General features: G+C 39.0%; 3 protein-coding genes across 5 annotated transcripts in view; 2 read left to right on the top strand and 1 right to left on the bottom strand.

The window, feature by feature from the left end:
• Nucleotides 1-1,101: 1,101 nt before the first annotated feature.
• LOC122837600 (myozenin-2-like) lies at nt 1,102-9,082 on the top strand. Of its 3 annotated transcripts, XM_044128047.1 has the most exons (7): nt 1,102-1,258; nt 2,314-2,419; nt 4,386-4,543; nt 6,095-6,248; nt 6,791-6,974; nt 7,072-7,141; nt 7,695-7,896. In XM_044128047.1, exons 2-7 carry the CDS (start codon nt 2,320-2,322, stop codon nt 7,755-7,757), a joined length of 729 nt encoding a protein of 242 aa, XP_043983982.1. In that variant the 5' UTR covers nt 1,102-1,258; nt 2,314-2,319; the 3' UTR covers nt 7,758-7,896. The 3 variants fall into 3 exon arrangements, with proteins under 3 accessions (XP_043983982.1, XP_043983981.1, XP_043983983.1); XM_044128046.1 differs by lacking the exon at nt 7,072-7,141 and having other exon boundaries at nt 7,695-9,082; XM_044128048.1 differs by lacking the exon at nt 7,072-7,141 and having other exon boundaries at nt 6,095-6,176; nt 7,695-9,082.
• Nucleotides 9,083-9,085: 3 nt separating this feature from the next.
• rbm22 (RNA binding motif protein 22) lies at nt 9,086-14,520 on the bottom strand. The gene is made up of 11 exons (XM_044128045.1): nt 14,375-14,520; nt 13,185-13,238; nt 13,068-13,097; nt 12,827-12,959; nt 12,628-12,728; nt 12,230-12,402; nt 11,335-11,535; nt 11,060-11,224; nt 10,669-10,757; nt 9,863-9,991; nt 9,086-9,781 (listed from the first exon to the last, which is right to left on the bottom strand). The coding sequence occupies exons 1-11, from the start codon at nt 14,426-14,428 to the stop codon at nt 9,627-9,629; spliced, it is 1,284 nt and encodes a 427-aa protein (XP_043983980.1). The 5' UTR covers nt 14,429-14,520; the 3' UTR covers nt 9,086-9,626.
• Nucleotides 14,521-14,893: 373 nt separating this feature from the next.
• Nucleotides 14,894-20,042, top strand: part of LOC122837601 (bifunctional heparan sulfate N-deacetylase/N-sulfotransferase 1-like) — a 69,112-nt gene continuing 63,963 nt past the window's right edge. Inside the window, exon 1 of the mRNA XM_044128049.1 lies at nt 14,894-17,797. The gene's annotated coding sequence lies outside the window, so the exon portion shown is untranslated. The remainder of the gene's footprint in view (nt 17,798-20,042) is intronic.

Consider the following 20,042-nt stretch of genomic DNA (forward strand, 5'->3'; position numbering starts at 1 on the left):
TTAATATTTTATCAAATACTTTGCTTTCTAGAGCCTTATAAATGCATTGGAACCCTTGCAGTGATTGGAAGAATGTGTGTTTTATTTTCCTCTGACTATCCCCTCACTGTCCTTCTAAGAAGTCGTTTTCTCAGACATTGAAAATTCAACAGTGATTTGTCGTGAACACAATAACTCCATGTGTCACGAACTGCTAAACAATGAGTCTGAATAAGCTGAAGAGGAAGTGACTGGTTCAGTCAAAGGCAGAGCTGCACAGAAGCTGGAATGTTCTTTGTCAAAATGCTTTCCCTACTAAACAATTCTCCTTAATAAACCATTAAAGAGCAGCCGCCTCTCTGCCTCGTTTGTGCATCAGCAGATGAACGTTTGTGACTGAGGATGACTTAACATTTACTTTCCAAGGCCAGGAGGCTTCCCACTGGGAGATAGAGGTAGGGAAGGACAAAATCAATTTCCAATCTCAGCAGAGATAAAGACAAAGTTGTTTTTTTTCCCCCACAAGGCTTCTGTTGAGTTCAGGGAATCAATTTGTGAGAAAATACAATGTGATGAAAAAAAACCTCACTTGAGTTAAACAAGGCAACCAAATGTAAAAGTCATTACTTAAAAGGTGAAGCTAAAGCAAACTTGGAGTTAATCTGCATTTGTTACATAGTGGCCTGTTCTGCTGCTTGACACCCACTGAACAACTGAGAGCTGCGTAATCCCAATAACTCACGGTAGGAAAGGTCAGAAAATGGAGGACCAACCTGCTGCTTAGTTCAACTTCTGGTCCTAAACAAGAAAACACAACAATGATGAAGATGATGATGATAGCTACTTCATCAGTTTCAAAGGTCCCTCCACAAAAATACTTGTCTGTTTGTTTGCATCTGTTTGCAGTGGGCATGCGAGATGCTTGGCCTTCCTTTGATAGGGTCCGGACAACTGCTGCAAACTCACACAAGCACGCGCACAGAGGAGATCCGGTTTTTACAATCAAAGCAGCCCGAGGTCAGGATGTAAATCTTTGCACTTGCCCCCACCCCCTAATCACCTTTTTATAACCCCACAAAAACACCCCCTCATTTTGTCCTTACAGCCTTAGCTATCTGCTAAAATAAACCCAGTGAGGTAAGCGCCAGAGGCATCCTGAGATGAGTTTTATACAGTCTGTTCCTTCAGGGTTGAGGAGTGTCCGAGTTGAGAGGAGAAGCATCCCAGACCCGTAGTGGGGCGAGGAACAAAACCAGAAGAAAACGAGAAGGAAACACGGGTAAGGCTGGAAATAAAGACTTTCTAATCATTTATACGCTTTGACATGAGACACGATTAGACTTCACAGAGTGTACTGTAGCAAGGGACACCATGTGTAATTTTTGACGCTATCTGATCAGAGAGATGATAGCTAACAACATGCATATGTCATTAAATAAAATTAAAACTGACATTTAACTTCATACCAGAGGCAAGTTTTTAGCACCAACAATGTCATTCTTCTTGAAACTGTTAAAAAGATTTGCTCTATTACTCATTATTTATGTAACACAAATTCCATTTTAAACATTTTAATTTGTGTGGGTATGTATATACATATATATATAATTATGTTTAAGGCATCAAATAAACTGTTACCTGAGCACATGCAGACCATGTTTTTGTAAGAGAAGGAGGTTATAATTTAAGGGGTTCCTCAAACTTAAGGATTTGTAACATGCACACAAGAAGGAGCTTTTGTATTTCAATTCATGGTGTAAAATCATGGAACAATTTAAATGAGGAGTTAAAACAAAGTCAAAAATTTAATACAATTTAAAAGGAAATATAAGGAGGTCATTTTTACAGGATATAGTAATTAGTACCAATGTGTGTATGTGAATTGAGGCATATGAGTATTTATATATATATATATATATATATATATATTTACATATATATATATGTATATATATATATATTTATATAGATATATATTTACATATAGAAATATATTTAGATACATACCTACACACATATATATATATATATATATCTATATATATATATATATATTTAGACATATGTAAACACTGGAAAAATGGAAAATTAATTAACCTATGTTTATTTTTATTTTTTTATTATTCAATTTATTAATGAGGGTCCATCTGAAAATATAGTATGAGTTTAAGGAGTAGGAATTCATAAGTTTCTTACGTCTTCCTTCTCCTTTCCGAGCATGTTCGGCTTATTGTGGTAGAAAAATATGTCTTTTGCGTTCTTTGTTCATGTGTGATTTTGTACTTCTATCATGTTCAAAATACGTAAATAAACAAATGAATATTTATTATATAGCTGATCATGATTAAGGGAAAACCATTGGAGATGCATTCCGGAGTGGATGGCTTGACCAGGCAGAGGATGTTGCAAGCCAAAGCTCTGTCTCAGGAGGCCAGAGGAGGTAAGAACTTAAAGGAGCGACACAAGGGGTTTATGTTCACTGTTGGGTTTTGGGACAATATGGCCAGGAGAGCAGCAGAAGCACACAAACACAAAGAAGTCCTCTCTCTGTTGCAGCTCAAACAACTTTTTAAGACCTTATGTCCACATCAGGTCAGTAGAAATATGTTATGCAGTTTAAAAACTTTCCCAACTGAGGATACATGGCTGTACATCATAGCTGGCTAAGATGATGTTGCTACTGGAGCTTAATTAATGGAAAATTACTTATTTTTTATAGAGACTGAACTGCCTATGATCATCGCTAATTCAAAAGTAAAAAAAAAAAAAAAATCTAAAAAACCAAAACTGAACAGGTCAACACTTTCAGTGCACGTAACGAGGGACTTGAAGCACAGCTGCCTGTGAGCACATACAACAACCTAACACTAAAAAGGCTACAATTTATTTAACTCTGTGTTCGGCCAGACATAAAGTGAGATCACAGCTGGGTGTGTCAGGTGCAACTGAACCAAACATCAAAGTGTGTAGCTTGTCTTCTTGGAAACAAGTGGACACTGATACTCTGAAATCCTTGGAGTGGTAATGTGTGGATAGCCAGCTGGGACTATCCCAGCTGGCTGCTTGCTACTCCCGTCCCGTCCGCTTGTAAGGCTTTGAAAATTATTCTCCTAAACTCAGCAAAACGTGACTCCCACTGCTGAATTACACACAGGCTGATCAAAGGCAGCTCCTCTAGGGTGGCATGGGCCCAGACTTCGCCCAACACTTATCATGAGCGAGTAAAAAGGACCATCTGCTCTGACACAAGTATTTCATCCAAAGATCCTATTTATATGCCTAGTTTCCCATTTAACTCTGGAGCACAACAAACATTGCACACCACTTGACATCATCTCCAGGCTATTTCAGGCCATCCATCATGCCGCAATACAACCTAAGAAGGGACCCCCTGAGCAAAAACTGCATGGATACTTAGTGACGGCACAAACGCTTTAGCTTTTAAATATCAGTCCCGCTCAGCTGTTTCATGGTGACAGACACAAGAAGAGCACTTGGGACTTCATGACTTGCCAAGTGTCTTTTTTTTTTCTTTTCTTTTTTTTCCTTTCTGCTTTCCTTCCCTTTGTAAATTATTGGAGTTAAAGCTGATTCAAATTTATGAATTTAAATTTGGAAGTACTGGTGATATGAGAAAAGTCTGACTTTTTCAAAGCTTTAAATGATTTCAGACAGCAGAAAAAAAAAGCATTTTTAATCCTGTCGTTTGATTTGTAACTTAAAAAAAAAAACAGTTTTGCTCATAAGACAAGCAACACCCTCCGAGAAAGGAAGTGGCAAAAAAATATACTACTCACATGGCTTATTGAGTAGTAAAAAAAAATCTGTGGACAGGGAATCTTCAACATATGAGTGAATAAATAAATAATGATACAAAAACATGAATCAAAAAAAATGAACAGGATTTCTACATATGTATTACTGTACAATGGCTATAAGTAAAACACTGAAGGAATCTGGAGGCACAAATAGAGCATGACTAAACTTAAAACCATTAGTTTTCAGCCCCATAACAAATAATGCATTACAATTATCATATGGACAAAGGATTAACAGGAAAACTCTTTATAAAAGGCAACAATAAAGACATAGATTTACATTAACTACCATAGATTTAATTTTGAAAAGCACATGTTCACCTTAGCCAAAGAATTAATTCTGATACATGAGGGATGGATGGACCATTAGATGAAGTTTAAAATATACCATGCTTGTTGTTAAGAGTTATGTGCCCACTTACTGTTTGAGTTCAGTGTTGGTTTAGGGGAAAACACATTACAGATTACTCTGAACATGATCATTTCTATTTATTTGGGGCAACCTAAGAGCTACAAATAAATTAATGTATGTATTTCACACACCGAATGAGTCAGTGAATCACTTACTACTGTGTTCCCTTCTGACAGGTCTGAACCTGGGGAAGAAGATCAGTGTACCAAAGGACGTGATGATGGAAGAGCTGAACCTTTCCTCCAATCGAGGCTCTCGCATGTTTCAGGAGAGACAGAGGAGAGCCGAGAAGTTTACATTAGAGAACGTTGCCAATGGACCTTATAATCCCAATGTAAGAACTAGAAAAGAACAGACACATTGTAAAATGCTAAAGAATACTTTTTTTTCCTGAGAGTAAATGTGATAAACTACACAAAGAGCATTATTATTGTGATTTGAGAGAAAAATAACACATAGTTTTCAGTCTTTTTGCTCAGAATAAAACAATTTTAAGTTAGTCGTTTACTCCATAAATCTGGTCTTTGTGGGAGAGGAGAAAGAAGACTAAAAGAATGGCTAAAATATGTATTTCCTTTACACAGAGAAAAATTTAAGAAATATATAAAATAGAAATAATAGTCAAACATAAAATAAAACTTTCTTATTCAGCTTGAAAAGAAGCAGGGAGAAGCCAATGCTTGCTAAATTCTGACTCATTCAGTATAAATGATGCATTCAGGGCAGGAATATCTCAGTATTTTCTACATTATTTACACTTACATTTGTCCTTCTTTTCACCATTATCCAGTCTACACTATCCACAACTGAACCCATTCAATTAATTCCTTTTTATATAGACTACATCTTCTCCACACAGTCTCCTAACAGATTGCCATCTAAAATCTAGCTCTGCCCTTGACTAGTCACCTGCCTCAGTGTAAAGATTTTGAGCTCCCTTCGGCCAAGAGGTAAGGTATAAATAAAGTTGCCTTGCCATTATTTCAAAAACATTTTTATATTTTTTGGTAGATTTCTTGTTCTATACACTATGTGACCAGTTTTGAATTTGACTTGAATTTCAAAATTCAAGTGGAAGATGTGTTTCTCCAAATCTCCACCCATTTAAAGTTAAGTATGATGAAACCAGTGAACAGTATAGAATAGAGCTGATGCATGGCTCAGGAGAAAACCATTACTCCTTTCTCAGCTTGTAGCTCGCTACGTCAGGACACAGCGAGCCCCAGTACTCCGGTCAAATTAGACCAAAATTGAACATTGTGGTCAAAATGCTATTTATGGTAGAAAACTAAGTCTGTCCATCACCCCCACCATGGTGATGGCTACGTCACACTGTGGGTATTTTTTGTCACAGTAGGGACAGTGAAGCTGATCAGAGTTGATGGAAAATGGGTGGAAGCAAGAGGCTGCAAATGATTTAAGGGTAGAGGTTTGCCTGAAAATGATTAGATCAAAGCTTAACCGTGTGTTAGTTTAGTCCAGTCAAGTCCGGACATAAATCCAATAGAGAATCTGCTCAAATCTTCAGAAGTGTGGCTTGCACTGGAGTGAAAATCATGTGTTATTTTCCTTTTACTTCACAATTGCAAACTACTTTGCATTGCTTTATCCCATGTAGCTCTAAATGTTGTTTGGTAGCTTATTATTAACAAAGCCGATTTTTTTTTTTTTAGCTATGTTCCAATCAATTATTCAAATAATACAAAAATCATACAAATACACATTAGACTGTATTCCCGAAATTAAACTTTTGATAAGCTTTCCCACAATTGCTGTCTCAGGCAGAATAGCATCACTGTCACAGTCAAAGTATAAAGCCGGTCTTGTATTGCCATTTGAGGGCTAGATACATTTAAAGGAACCTTAATCAGTGTGTATCCTGCAGGCTCATCTTGAACTCAGTCCCCCCCTGCAGTCAGTCTCCGTGCCGCAGGGAGGAAAAGAGAACCAGGTTTTCTCCATCCCCGGTAAGCACAGCCTGGTCATGAACCTTCAGAAGACTGTAGCAAAGAAGGGCAATCCCAATGTCCTGGCTCCAGGTAAATGGTAATACACTGCGAAGAAAGGACTGCCACAAGCTCAGACTGGCTTTCAGCATTGCCAGCGCTTGAGGAATGCATGGACACAGTTGCACCAGGATATGCCAGAACTCACCTTTCCAATCGCACTCCCAGCACATTAATTTGTTTTATTATAATCAGAGCCAGGGGAGCTGGCAGTTTGTGGAAAGCAATTATCTTGTGAGCATCTTTGCTGAGGGCTGTTGTATATTTGGCCTGGCAGAAAGCACTGCTTCCAGTCTGACTGATGAGCAACTAAGCTCCGTTTGTTATCAGGGATTCACACTGAGATCTCATTACTGTCATTCCTATTGCTGACAGGAGTGACATCAGAGAGATTTGTATGTAAATTTCTATCCCTATGCGCTTCAAAACAGCATGTTATTTTTATTCAGAGGGAGGGGGTTGAATTTAATTGAACAGTTTCTCAACTGGAAAGTACTGAGAATTACTCAAACACATCCTTAACTTTGCTTTGGGTTGGATCCTGCTTCATTGCTATCACGTTTTTTCTTGGCAAGGCTACTCTGGGCCCCTAAAGGAAATTCCACATGAGAAGTTCAACACAACGGTAATCCCCAAATCCTACTGCTCCCCATGGAGGGAAGCTTTGGGAGGCAGCGAGGAGCTTCTGAATACGCTCAACACCCAGCTGCCACAACCCCCACAGAGACTACAGCCTGCTAACTACAGGTGCTTCAACAGGTAAATCCTTTCCTCCATCACCTGATAGGTCTCTGCAAGTGAATCAAACACATAAGTTTTTAAGCATGGATGCTGAGGCCCTTCTATCTCCAAATAGACCCACAGATGACCTAACCAAAGAGATCCATTATCATCTGTTCCCCTGGCTCCGGTCCATGTTTCCACAGGTTGAAAATGAATCCAGTATCTGGCTTTCAGCTCCTTGGACTGTGGCAGCATGATGGTTATTTTCATCTCTGGGCCTTGACAGATGATCCACAGGAAGGAGGGGAGAGGGGCCTACAAGCTTTCTTGACCCAATAAGACATATAGCACATGAACAGGGAGTCGTCTTTCACATGACATACGTGCAAGACAGAGCAAATGTGAAGTCATGGCAGATGGGGAGATGAGGCCGGCAGGCGAGACAAACTGAAAGAAACGCTGTCAGTCAAACTGATTCAGTCCGCCTGTAAGGACCCCCCTGTGGAGAGATCCTCTTACATTTATAAGATTATTATGAAATTACAGCGTCTTAAAGCTGAACTCTAATCATTGGGAAGAGAGGTTGAGTTCAGGGCACACCCAGTTTTAATAGTGTTAAACCCTGGTGGGTTTAAAAAAGAAATAAAAACCTTGTCTGAAGCAGTGCATATCATGTGTCATGTAAAAGATTTTCCCTGTTACATCAAGGAGAGCTACTTGATATAACCCTCTTTTTTCCCCCCACCCATTTAACAGAACTCCGATGCCATTTGGCGGCACAATGGCCAGCAAGAGAGTCATCCCACTTATTGGCTTTGAGGCCGTGGAGCCCCAGAAGCTTCCCGGCGTCGCCCTAGACCGTATGTGTCGACGGCCAAACTTCAACAGAGCGCCAAGAGGATGGGGGATAGACTACAGCCCTGAATCTAATGAGCTATGAGAGTGACTTTATGAGATAAAACCTGAAGCACAAACCCTCTCTCCTTCAAACGGTCCCTCTGTTGATTGCAACAATCGAAAGGAGAAGTTGGAAAAAAAAATAAGACTCCAGCATAATAGTGCTTTGCTACTAATGAGTGTTGTGAGCATACAGAGGCAGGCAATGATGTGCAGAATCACAGGTTCACAATGCCTTGCAGAAGTATTCACCTCCATTAGGGACAGTTTGTGAAACTAAATCCCAAGTTTTTGTACGTCCAACAAAGCTCTGATCAACCCACCTTCTGAAAATGTAAGAGGTGATCTATCAAGACACGGCCGTCTACCTAACCCAACAGGCCATAAGAGAGAAGTACAATTCTGGGAAGCAGCAAGGAGTCTCATAGTGACTCTGGAAGGGCTGCAGAGGTGATGGCTCAGGTGGAAGAAACTATTCACGGTATAACTATAGGTCATGCACTGCACATCTGGCCTGGTCTTTAAAGAAGACCAGCAGGAAGGGGAGCTAAAGAAGCCAAGAATACATAAGAAACGTGTGGAGGAACATGCTCTGGTCAGATCAGGCATGGAATATTTTTTCACCTAGTCAAAAAGCTATTTTTGGTGGAAACCTAACCACTAATCCCATGCTGAGATAAAGCTATTTTTATCTGGGATATAGAAACCAGATAGATCCTGAATATTTAGCTTTAATGGTTTAGATTAAAGCGTATTCATGTGGGTATAACAGTCCAGTCAATGCTCAGGCCTGAATCTAGTCGACACTCTGTGGTAAAATTTAAATATTGCCATCTGCAGATAGTTTCCAGCTACTTTGACTGAGCTAGAAAGAGTAGGCAAAGTATCAGTATCAAGATGTGCAAAGCTAGTTTCTGTCATTGCACTACAAGGTGGTCGATCAGAAACACATGCTCCATTTTTCAGATTTTATTTGTAAAAAGAGCTTAAAACCATTTATCAACTTCCTTCCATCTCACACATATGAAGTGTTGTGTTGGTGTATAAAAATTGCATTACAATAAAGTTCAAGGTTCTGACAAAATGTAAACATGTTCAACCGAAATGAATACTTTTGCAAGGTACTGTATGAAGTGATCCCAACATATTTTTAACTCATCAAAACCCATCTGTCCTCGCTTGTTTTTACTTTGTGAATTTAATTCTGTGAATAGTCATAAACATGTAGTAATAAATGTACGAGAAGATAATTATTGACAAGGGTGTCATTTTAATGAGAAGTGAAAATATATAAAGAAAATTTTACAATAAAGTCATTATGATGTTCAAAATTGAGATGGTGTCCAATAAAAAAAAAATAAAATAACTCAAACTAAATGAAAATGAACAGATTTAAAAATGCTTCTCAACTCCAGGTGAAAAAAAAGCTAACAGACAGAAACAAATTTACTCCAAAGACTAAGTTCTTATATGTACAATAGTTCCATGTGGTCCTGGTCATATCGGCCTCATGCCCAGAGGCTCTTTTAACTGTTTGCTATTAGTTAATATTCCCTAGTACGACCAGAGTCATTGAGTTAAACTCTGACTGTCACTTCTCGTGGCACAGAATTCATTTGCAACTCTGTAGGTTGTATTAACAGGAGATAACCAATTCCTGTGCAGCGTGGGGTTTTTTTGGAAGCAGTCCTCTGGCCCATAGAAGCCTTGAACATGCACACAACCAACCAGGTTTGACATGAGAAAGCCAGAGAAATCTAATCACAGCCTAACGTCACTCCTCTCTCGCAGCTATTCGGTGTGGCGTGAGCCGTGTGCCGAGTGGGCACCCATGCGCTGGGGATCCTGGGACGGGTAATGGATTGTACCAGGGGGTCTCATTGTCATGGGAGGGGGGACAGGTGGGGCCATGGGACCCATGGGGTGAAACATCGGAGGGCCATAACCTGAAGAAGAATAAACAGTTCACCATCTTAGCCATCTGCATTCACTCTGCGTCAGCAAAACCATTCATGAACTTTTTCTACCTGGTGGAGGGGGGTTTATGCCTGGAGGTGGCGGTAAAGCAATGTTCATGATGGCAGGTGAGGAGCTTGGGTCTAGGTTGAAGTAGTTTGCTGGAACCTCTTCATCGAGAGCTGGTGGTGGAGGAAGTGCTGATAGAAAGAGGGGAAACAAGGGCTGTCACGGTCTACATGTATTAGGACTATATCTAACGATTACTTCAGTAATTGAGTGTTAATGATTAATCTGGAAAGAAAATTGCCACATTTTGTACAATATTAGAAATGTATTAAAAGATCCAAATAAAAAAACTCCTTATTTAAACAAGATGCCCAAAACGCTGTAAAACAACCTTCTACAGGCGTATGCTAGCAAAGGATGCATCTGAAGCTAAATAAATACTTCTACCATCAATGTGAAAATTTCAGCCCTTTTTGCTTGATTTATTAATACAGTGATGGGCAAATCTAATGAGTATTTTTGGATTAACTTGACAATCTCAAAGGGAAAAATGATTAAGATTTTTATTTTTTACAGAATTTGAACCAGATAAAGCAGAACCTGTGCCACTTGTTCTGGGTAGAACATATTTACCGACAAAGGTTTTATTTTTCATCTCAATTACAAAATTTGCATATTTTTGTAGTTTTTACTTAGTTACTGCTCTGACTATGTTGCTTTTTCAGCAAATGGCCTTTTTTAGAGTTTGTATACTTTAATGATTCATTTATTACTAAATTAGTGGACGATTACTTAAATAATCGATTCATCACAAGTAATCGTTTGAATCGTACGTATGTATTCAAATTCTTCCGGTGGCTGCACTCACCTCCAGGTAGGCCAGGCACAGGATCCAGTCTGGTTCCCATTTCACTCACTCCCTCCTTTACGCCGTCCTTCCCTCTGGCTGCCTGAGACCTAAAGAGTCACACCATCTGCATTAGACGCCCTTTTATTAAACACAGCGTGGCAGCTGAAAGCAGCATTCGCCATAGACAATCTTTGTCTCCAGCCAACTCTCACTGCGTCAGTAATAGTCACCTTTTAACAGCCCTGTAGTTACCAATTTACTGACACTTGTAACAGCAATGTCGGGATTAGCTTAGGCTCCTGCACTCATTCTCCTTGAAAAGCACCTGGCATTTAACAAGCACATTATAGCCCATCCCTCAAAGTGGCTCTGCTTGGTGCGGCTGCACGGGAGTTCAGAAGCGACTTACCTTCCCCACTTGACAGTGAGCCTCCGTCCGTTAATGATTAGTTTGTTAAAGGACTTTTCTGCAGCCATCTCTGCTGCCTGCCGAGTAGCGAATTGGATGAAGGCACACTGCTGCCTTTGGACTATAGTAATGGTGCGAATTTCTCCAAATTGGTAGAAGTGACCCCTGTAGTGATAAAGAAACAGTTTGCTTAACAAAAGACAATATAAGCTAAAGTCTATGAATATAAAATCCACTATTTGAAGTTGCAACAGCGCTTGCAATAAAATACTCACTTGAGATCTCCGTCTGTTACTGTATCTCCCAGGCCGCCTATGTAAAGAGTGCTAATGGACTTGTCCTCTGGTGGGTCCAGTCGGGGCATAGTTGAAGCCCGCTTCAATAACTTGTCAGCAACTGGGTCATTGATGCCGTAGTAACGATCTTTAATGTTCTGGTCAGCCAGAGGGTCATCGGGATCTGTAGGCTTCTCGTGCCTGCAGGTGAAAAAAAACAAAACAAAACAATGTACCACAAAGATAGAAAATAAATGTCAGACTGAACACTACACACAACAAAAAAAACAAAAAAACATTTATATTAAACCTTATATACAATGCTAACACAACAAAAAATCTTATAAACAAAACAGGACACAGATCGCTCAAATGAGTGATCAAGTTAAAAATAAAACAAAAAAAATGTACAAAAATTACTTAAAAGTGATAATGTAGATGATAAAAGTAGTGTACTTATCTATGCTGATCATTTTATAAGTGAACATGGTTGAAAATAATCAACATAGGATTGCTATAAAAAGACCAACTAAAAATGTGAATAGCACTATTATAAAGTGAAAATATAGAAATAAAAGTTATTTGTATAACAAAATAAATCAAAAGACTAGTTTCAAATTGACTAAGAAATACAGATCTAGAGAAAAAAGTAAAGCAATAAATGCATGTTATTTTATTTAGAAAATACTACAATGCTTCAATTTATTCTTATGTCTTCAGGAAGGTCATGCAAGCCCCTAGGTCAACAAATGCTAAACAAATGTCTCCCTGTCTGTATTAGTTTGAACTTTTGAAATGTTTAAAAACATGCTACCTGAAGAAAAGATTGTTTTGGCTATTTTAGTCCAAAAAAAAAAAAAAAAAGAAAAACATAAGATTATGCCATAAAGCCCACCTGTAGGGACACTCTTCTCCTCTCTTACACTCCCCCTTTACCCAGAAGGAGCAAATGTGAGGCCGGTTCCTCTTGTAATACGGTGTAGTTCGGGCCAATTTGAGCAACATATCACTGGAGCTTGGAGCCTTACCAAGCTGGCCTACTGGTCGGGTGCCATCAGAATTGGCTATCTGTAAACACATATTTAAACAGAATCAATCACTGGAAACTGAAAAGTCAGCAAAACAAATGATAAATTGTAGAATAAAGCAATTTTGACAAATTACAGTAACAGGAAAATCATTACTGAACAGATACTCCAAAGTGTCAGAATGTTTGCTTTTATATTTTTGCTTTTTTATAATTACTGCATTTATAAAAACTTGTTTTAAAGAGCAGTTATTTTGCAAGGCTACCTCTCTCTCCATGTTCTGTGTGTAGTATTCTTTGTTCACATCAGATCTGGGAATCTCGTCTTTAACAGTGAGGCCAGTGTCTCTGACCTGGATAGGCAAACCTGCCAGCCACAAGATAAAACAGAAGGGTTAAAACCAGCTTATTTTGTGTAAAGCATGTCACACTGGTCAAACTTAGAGCAGATAATCAAAAACTCACCATACTCCAGGTCAAGAAGGCATGTCTGACAAACGTTCTTCATTTTACTGCAGGTCTGACAGACCTCCGTCTTCTTAAAACGCATCCGTGTGCCTGGGCACCATCTGAACACGGTGAAGGGCCGAGCACAGATCTGATGGTCGAAAATGAAAACCTCAGGCATGTTCTTACAATCCGAATGTTGGTTTATGAAAATGTCTCCTTACATAGTGTAATACAAGGTCAGAGTTGCAAAACATACCTTGCATTCTTTTCCATATTTCTCCTTGGTCTGTAAAATGAAGCACAAACATGTTTACACCTCTAGAGCTATAAGCATGAGTTCAGTTAGCGCAACATCCAGAACATAAAATCTTACCATACGGATGTAAGGATTTTCCCCTAAACATGTCTGGCACAGAATTGGGAAATCCTGTAACAGAACAATCACAGTGGATCTTCTTTGTGCAAGAAAACAACCACATTTTCTATCTTTATCTCTACTATGGACCAGGATTCTGTCTTTAGCAAAGCTAGAATTAATGTGTACGTTGCACCTGTTGATCTATTCATACTTTGTAAATACTCTCGAGCTCATTTTTTTTGCTTCAGTATTGAGGCGTATTCAAATGTGTGAACAGAACGAGTCCTGATTCAAGCTCTCTCCCACTTTGCCATCTGTTGAAGGATGCTGTTTCAGTCAAAGTGCTTGCAGCTGAACATGACCAGGATTTAATCCATCCATTTCACACCATCAGTCAAACATCTAAATATAAGCGGCTCTAGTGATTTAAAACGTCAACTACATATTCTAAAGTTACACCCTTAATAGTCTGGTGTTTTTAAAAAAACTAAGATATCAAACACCTGGTCGTAAACAACGTATTTACTGCTGTATCGAGTACTGCAACAAGCGGGAAACAGGGTGTTGTTGTGTTTTATGCCCTAAACTGGCTTTAACAGACTTAAACTCTAGATCTTGCTTAGCTGCTTTTTCTGAAAAGTTGGTGCTAAAGCCAAACTGTTAGCTTAGGTATTTCCCTCTGAGGGCCACGCGGATATTATATTTACATTTCTATGTTTAAATTATTAATTCATCTAACTAAATTGTAATACCACTGCAAAGTTGTGAGGTCATTATTTCAAATACAATTTCTGAATGTAAGATTTTACCGGATTGCGGTTATTTTAGCCCTGTCAGCCTCTTAGCACTAACCTTTTTAGCTTAAGTAGCTAGCTCTAATACAGCCCGCGTTCATATGAATTCCCAAGATATTTCTTTAGAGATCGATCTGGGAAGTTATTGCTTTGCTTGTTTATCACTGAGACAAGTGACTCGTTTTCATCTCTATTCAGTTAACATTCACATAGCAGCCAACCGCGCGACATACAGATAGATGCTAAACATGATAGCAGCCACGCTACAATAGCTAGCCGACAATGGCTAGCGAAAACTAATACTCAAACTGAGGTGGTTTTAAGAGCTACTAAGTGTTGAGTTTTGGCTGCTACATATTTCATTCATTCCTACTCACTGTTGTAGAAAAACATGACATTGATTGAACATACCGCGTCTTCCCAGTTCTGTCTGTTGTAGGTGTTAGAGCCTAGGGAGGTCGCCATTTTGGAAAGTGTAAGCCAAACTTCACAGCTAACAGCTCAAAGCTAAAGAAATCACAGTACCTGACATTACCTTCAGGTGTCGCTCTGGTTCCAAAAGAATTGTACAAATATGGCTATTTGAAACGTTGAATTAAAATCACATTACATGTCAATTTTTATAAGCACGAATTTATAAACGTAACCGTATCCATTGTTATAAAAATGTAATACAAATAGGAGAGATGACTAATTCTAATAATTTTTCCTATCTGTCTGTCTGCATATTTGTATTTTGAAAAAGAGAGAACAAATGAGTGAGAGAAAAACCTTCTGCTACATTATCAGAGCAGTGTGTTCATAGGAGCTTATTTTTTTATTAGACCTCTTCTTTGTCTGATAGTGTACAACATTGCAGCAGAATTAACAGATAAAAATGACAAGCTGTCCATTGGAGACAAGTTATATTAGCTAACTTTAGATATTAGAGAGAAATCGGGCTAGTTTTAAATGCTTTTCTCAACTTATAGTTTAGCACTCACATGTTAACATCTTAATAAACAATTTATTGGTATATGTTGTTGCGTTAGTCAAATAAACATTTCACAACAAACACAAATAACTAAAATATAACATGACAGGAGTAATTCACATTGACACAACAGTTTACTTAGACAAAGAACGTGAAAGTTATTCTCACCATATGATTACATTGTTTTTCAGTTGCAATATTACAAGTATATATTTTACGTAATTTTAATGGGTTACTGTTAGGTAAATACAGGAGAAATACATTTAGCAAAGCCAAAACTAACATCCTGTTGTACAATTTCACATATCATTTGAGGCTTCTTTTTCCTTTCTTTCATCATGAAACTATTGATTCAACTTTCATGCAAGTGACAAGAGATGAAGATGAAGAGGAAGAGATGGATTCACAGATCCCTCAGAGGTAATGTCGTCTATTTTTAATATATCCATCCACTTGCCATTGATCCGTCCACTTGGCTTAATTCAGGTCAGAGTGTCTTTATTGTGTAAACCTCAGATTAGAGGGACAAATGATGTCAAAGATTACAGCCGCAGGGCATTAAATCCTGGAGGTTTACTTAAGTTTAGAGGAAGGTTGTCGAGTCAAGGGGCAGAGATTATTAGATACAAGCCCAGAGAGCTGTCAAAGTCTTCTCTCTGTCAAAATAGTTTGCAAAAGAGACTTGACAACTGTCGGTTTTACTGTAATAACACTATAATGACACAGAATAAATAGAAAAACAATTTTGGTCTCATTTTATCATGGCACCAAAAGAAAGGTCCTGGGAATTGCCTTCTCCAAAAGTCATGTGATGCTCTCCAAAGTGTCATGTGACATGGATGAGACAACCAGAGCTATTTTCAAGGAAGACTTTGTCTGGGATTTAATCTCTTCATAATGAAAAACACACTCCTCTTTAGTCACAAGGTTTGTTGTTTAGGTATGTTAGAACCTTGTGTTCATCTTCTGTAAATGAGGTTTATTTATATAACTCATTTCAGCAATGGGGCTTGATCTATAAAAACATTAGACCATGTACAAACCAAAAAAAATCATTACATTACAGTACCAAAATAAGGAAGAGCGATAAATTGTAAGTAGCTGCTATTTAGAGGAATTCAGGGTTCAGCAATTTTGCAGTTTTTTTTTAGTTTGTTCCAGAATATTGGACCTTCTTTGTGTATAGCTCTGATTCTGGGGATGCAGATTAGACTTGAATAAGAAGGCCTGAGTTATCTGGAATGACAATACAATGACAACAGGTCTTTATTGTATTTTGGTCATAAACCATTCAGTGATTTTAAAGTCTATTTTCCGAGCCACAGGGAGCCAGTGTAAGGACCTTAGAACTGGGGCAGTGTTCTGGATCAGCTGCAGCTGTCCGATTGACTTTTCAGGCAGACTTATGAAGACACAGGGTTTGGGCCTGTTAAGTAGTAGCTGTAATAACTGCAACTGTGCACTGACTCTTGCTTGTTCCTCTTTACGTCCAAAAATAATCATGCCATTTTTGTTTCTGTTCATAGGAAAGTTGCTATGACTTGAAGAAAAAAAAGGGTATTTTTTTCTTTTCTCTTTTTGAATCAGAATATTCTCTGTCATTGTTTCCGACCCTTTAACTGTCACCTATACTGTGAATTAATATTCTGCAGTCATGAACATAAACTTTCAGCTGAATAAAAGCACTGTTCATTGTAATTAAATGACATTCATTCTAACCTTATGAAAATGGACCAAAACCCACTTTCTGAGGTGGTCTCGGTCCGCTTCCAAATAAACTCTGGTGCGGTATGCAGTGAATACACACTGAACCATCGACAAGAAAAATAAAACTATGGTGAAAAAGGAGCCCTTCAGTGTTGCTAGCACTGCTACCGCATGACCTGGTTGTGCTGAAATCGTACCTCATCCTTGGTTTTCTGCTTAGCGATGCTGCTGCCAGCATGTTGTGGGTCAGGGCAGGCAGAGCATCTCCTCTCATTCAGCTAGCAGAACACATTTGCTGGCACTGTTCCAACATTAGATATATCACATTGCAAAACCTGCACTCAATGAGCTGCTCTTGACATTCAACATGGCAATGCAGTTGTAATTACAGCACAAATGTGGACAACAGAAATTAGGCAGTAGTACGTCCAGAATTTATGTTTTTTCCAGGTTTGTGCTCTCTCCCGCACCAATGGTCATCACCTCGCATGACTTTGTTTACAAATTATAGTCTGCTTGCAAAAAAGCACATTGTGAAAACAAAACAAACAAAAACAAATAAACAAACAAACAAAATAACAGATATAAAGTTACATCGATAAACTAGCTTTATAAATATTTTGCTGACATACAAAGTATTGGTAGCCCCCTTTGAAACTTTCTGGTGGCGCCCCTGACTTAGTCTGTATATTAACGCACTTTCAAGAGAAACACAAATGTAAAAAAAAAAAAAGCAAAGCAAAAAAAAAAAAAACCCGTTTGGGGTAATTCCAGCATTCATTTACGATAAATGCTTTCCCACAATAGTAGGACACACACCACGTCCAGGCCCCAATAATGTGAGCAGAGACGAGGAGCGGATGCAGATAAGCCAATGCTCCTGAGGACTTCAGTGTGCTTGCATGCGCATATGAAAGGAAAAATGTGCCGCGCTGGCGCCTCCTGAAGACAGTTATGGGCTACTGCCGGTGCTCAGAGCTGCAGAAAGACTGGGGCTTTCTCACATTTCCCGATCTCTCCCGGCCGAGATCGCCACTGTGCCGCTTCCACAACACAGCCGACAGCGAACCGAAGCGACGTCCTGCTCCCAGCGTTCTCTAAAGCCGTATTCAACCAAGCCAGCTCCCGCCCGGAGTAAAATCTACTTAAACAAGGTGAGTACATCGACACACAAGATGAGCCCTATCGGGGTTGCTCCTGTTTGGCTGCTACAGCACGGAGAAGCTCCGCCGCTCGGTCTCAGAGGCCGGGGCTCGTGTCTGGCGCAGACGGAGATGAGGCCAGCTTTTTTCGGCCCGACTCTCCCGGCTGCAAACACAAAGCCCCGGCGGCACGGTGGAGGCTCGGCGCGGCTTTCGGTTTGCCTCGACGGGCAGCGTGATCCGGTGGAAGCTAGCGTTATTGTTGACGCTTTCGTCGAGTCGAAGTGTCTGTGCCCCGGGATAGAGCTGCGTGTCCGGCTGCTGTGCTCTGTGATTTATCGTCGGAATTCCTCTATGGAGTCGAGTCCCCGTAGTGCAGCCCGGGCAAGGCAAAGCAAAGCAAAGCGACACCCGAGCAACTTGTTTTTGCAACTTTGTTGCAGCCTGGACCTGTACAGCGTTATCTGCTCGACTCAAGTTAGTGCTAGGAATCCGAGACATAGTATAACCATATAGGTGGAGAAACTGCTTTGTGTTCATATTAACATCCAGTTAGCCTGCAAATGAAAGAGGTGGACAAAAGATTAGAAAAGGAATGCAATGAGTGCTGTAACTTTCCATTAGGCTGGGATTGATCTGGAGGACTTGGCTCAATTATCAACTATGATAACAGAAGGGATGTTGGCTGCATTTTTAACAAGGTCTTATGTCAGAACACAATATTTAATTCAAAGGATTATCATAACTCCCAAATAATACTAAGATCATACAGTCCAACACTTAAAGATAATCATTAATTTGCAGTATTGCCTTTCAAATTTGTGTTTGCTTGTTTGCGTTGTAGAACAGCATCGTTTATAAATCAATTGGTTTTCTTCTTCTAAGGATTGTGACATCTACAAGGAGAAAAAAAAAATATCCTGTAGATTATGTGACATGAGATAGTTCTTGTTTTTACCACACAGAAAAATAAATAAATAGACAGATATTGCGGTATTGTTGGTGGTGGATGCTTTTATTGACTAAAAATACCGAAGTTTTTAATGCATTTAATGAAAGTAAAAAAGAAACAGGATTAGAGCTAAAATTTGCTCACATATCAAATTTTTTTTTCTTTTTTGTGGAGATGCATTGATTCGAGTTTCCCGATACCATATATAGATTTTTTTTTAAAACTGATAAATAAATGGGAGAAGAATGTGCTCCGGATTTTTTGAGGTTTCGATCCCGCAGAAAAGGAAGGAATTACAAGCATGAGAGCATGTGTCTCTAATCTTCATCGGGTCTCGGCTGCATCAGGTCACACGGGGTTGATTAATGTATTCATTAACCGAAAATGCCTCCAGTTGTTAGTTTTGAGGCATTTAATGAATAGAAAGCAAAGTGTCAGATTTTTCAGAACCTGATTTATTATCTAGGATTGTGTGGGGATACAAGACAAGGAATTTCTGATTTCCGTTTCATTTATAAGAGACATTAGTTATAAATACATACACTAAAAATATAAAAGAAAAAGCAGACTGATTGGTGTATCTCTAATTTCTATTAGTACAAGATTGAACAAACTATCTGATTACTCCTGGAAAAACGTGAACTACAGTGTACCTGAAGACCAACTCTGTGCTGCTGAATAATCTTATAGATGAATTATGAACTTTGAGAACTTTCACACATTTGTTACTTAGAATGATTGAGTTAAATTCCCTGTATATGAGCAAGGCAAAATAAGACATAAATGCTGTTTTTAGGACATAATTCCCCTTCATGAGTTTTTCATTTTCTTTTTTTTTAAAGTAGTGTTTCTCAAAAAAAAAAAAAAATCCAGTTTTAATATGTTTATTGCAATCTCTTTATGTCTGTGTCTCTACAGGTTGATAAATATCTGCAGCATGGCTTTTTTTGTGGTCTAAAATAGGAGCAAATGTTTGCCTCCGCTTAGAGCTGCATCTGTTAAACACTACAAACACTTGACTCTGCTCTGTAGGAGGGGAAAAAAAGGGCCGTCCAGACCTGCTTGAAATCTTTTGCCTTGGGGGTGTATGCGCATGCAAACGCGCGCACCCAAGTGAGTAAGAGATTACTGAGGAAGAATGACTCGCACTCAAAATGTATTTGGCAAAGTCACAAGGACTTTTCCCTGCATTTTTGCCCTCAGCTGCAGAGCAAATTTTTGCAACCGCAACGTGCTCGTCCCTCTGGTTTCATAAGATTTATTATTTGATCAGTGTTTCACATTATTGTTATCCTCCAGCCATGT

This window comes from Gambusia affinis, linkage group LG09, assembly GCF_019740435.1.
Source record: "Gambusia affinis linkage group LG09, SWU_Gaff_1.0, whole genome shotgun sequence".
In the NCBI taxonomy this organism is placed as follows: Eukaryota; Metazoa; Chordata; class Actinopteri; order Cyprinodontiformes; family Poeciliidae; genus Gambusia; species Gambusia affinis.

Bases quoted from the DNA above. Each gene is read 5' to 3' on its own strand.
- rbm22 (XM_044128045.1), bottom strand. From the start codon at position 14,428: ATGGCGACCTCCCTAGGCTCTAACACCTACAACAGACAGAACTGGGAA. The intron at 11,225-11,334 runs GTGAGTATTTTA...TTATCACTACAG, and splicing joins GTAACAGACGGAGATCTCAA to GGGTCACTTCTACCAATTTG. The intron at 9,992-10,668 runs GTGAGTGCAGCC...TCTTTCTATCAG, and splicing joins TGTGCCTGGCCTACCTGGAG to CACTTCCTCCACCACCAGCT.
- LOC122837600 (XM_044128046.1), top strand. From the start codon at position 2,320: ATGATTAAGGGAAAACCATTGGAGATGCATTCCGGAGTGGATGGCTTG. The intron at 2,420-4,385 runs GTAAGAACTTAA...CCCTTCTGACAG, and splicing joins GTCTCAGGAGGCCAGAGGAG to GTCTGAACCTGGGGAAGAAG. The intron at 6,249-6,790 runs GTAAATGGTAAT...TTTCTTGGCAAG, and splicing joins TCCCAATGTCCTGGCTCCAG to GCTACTCTGGGCCCCTAAAG.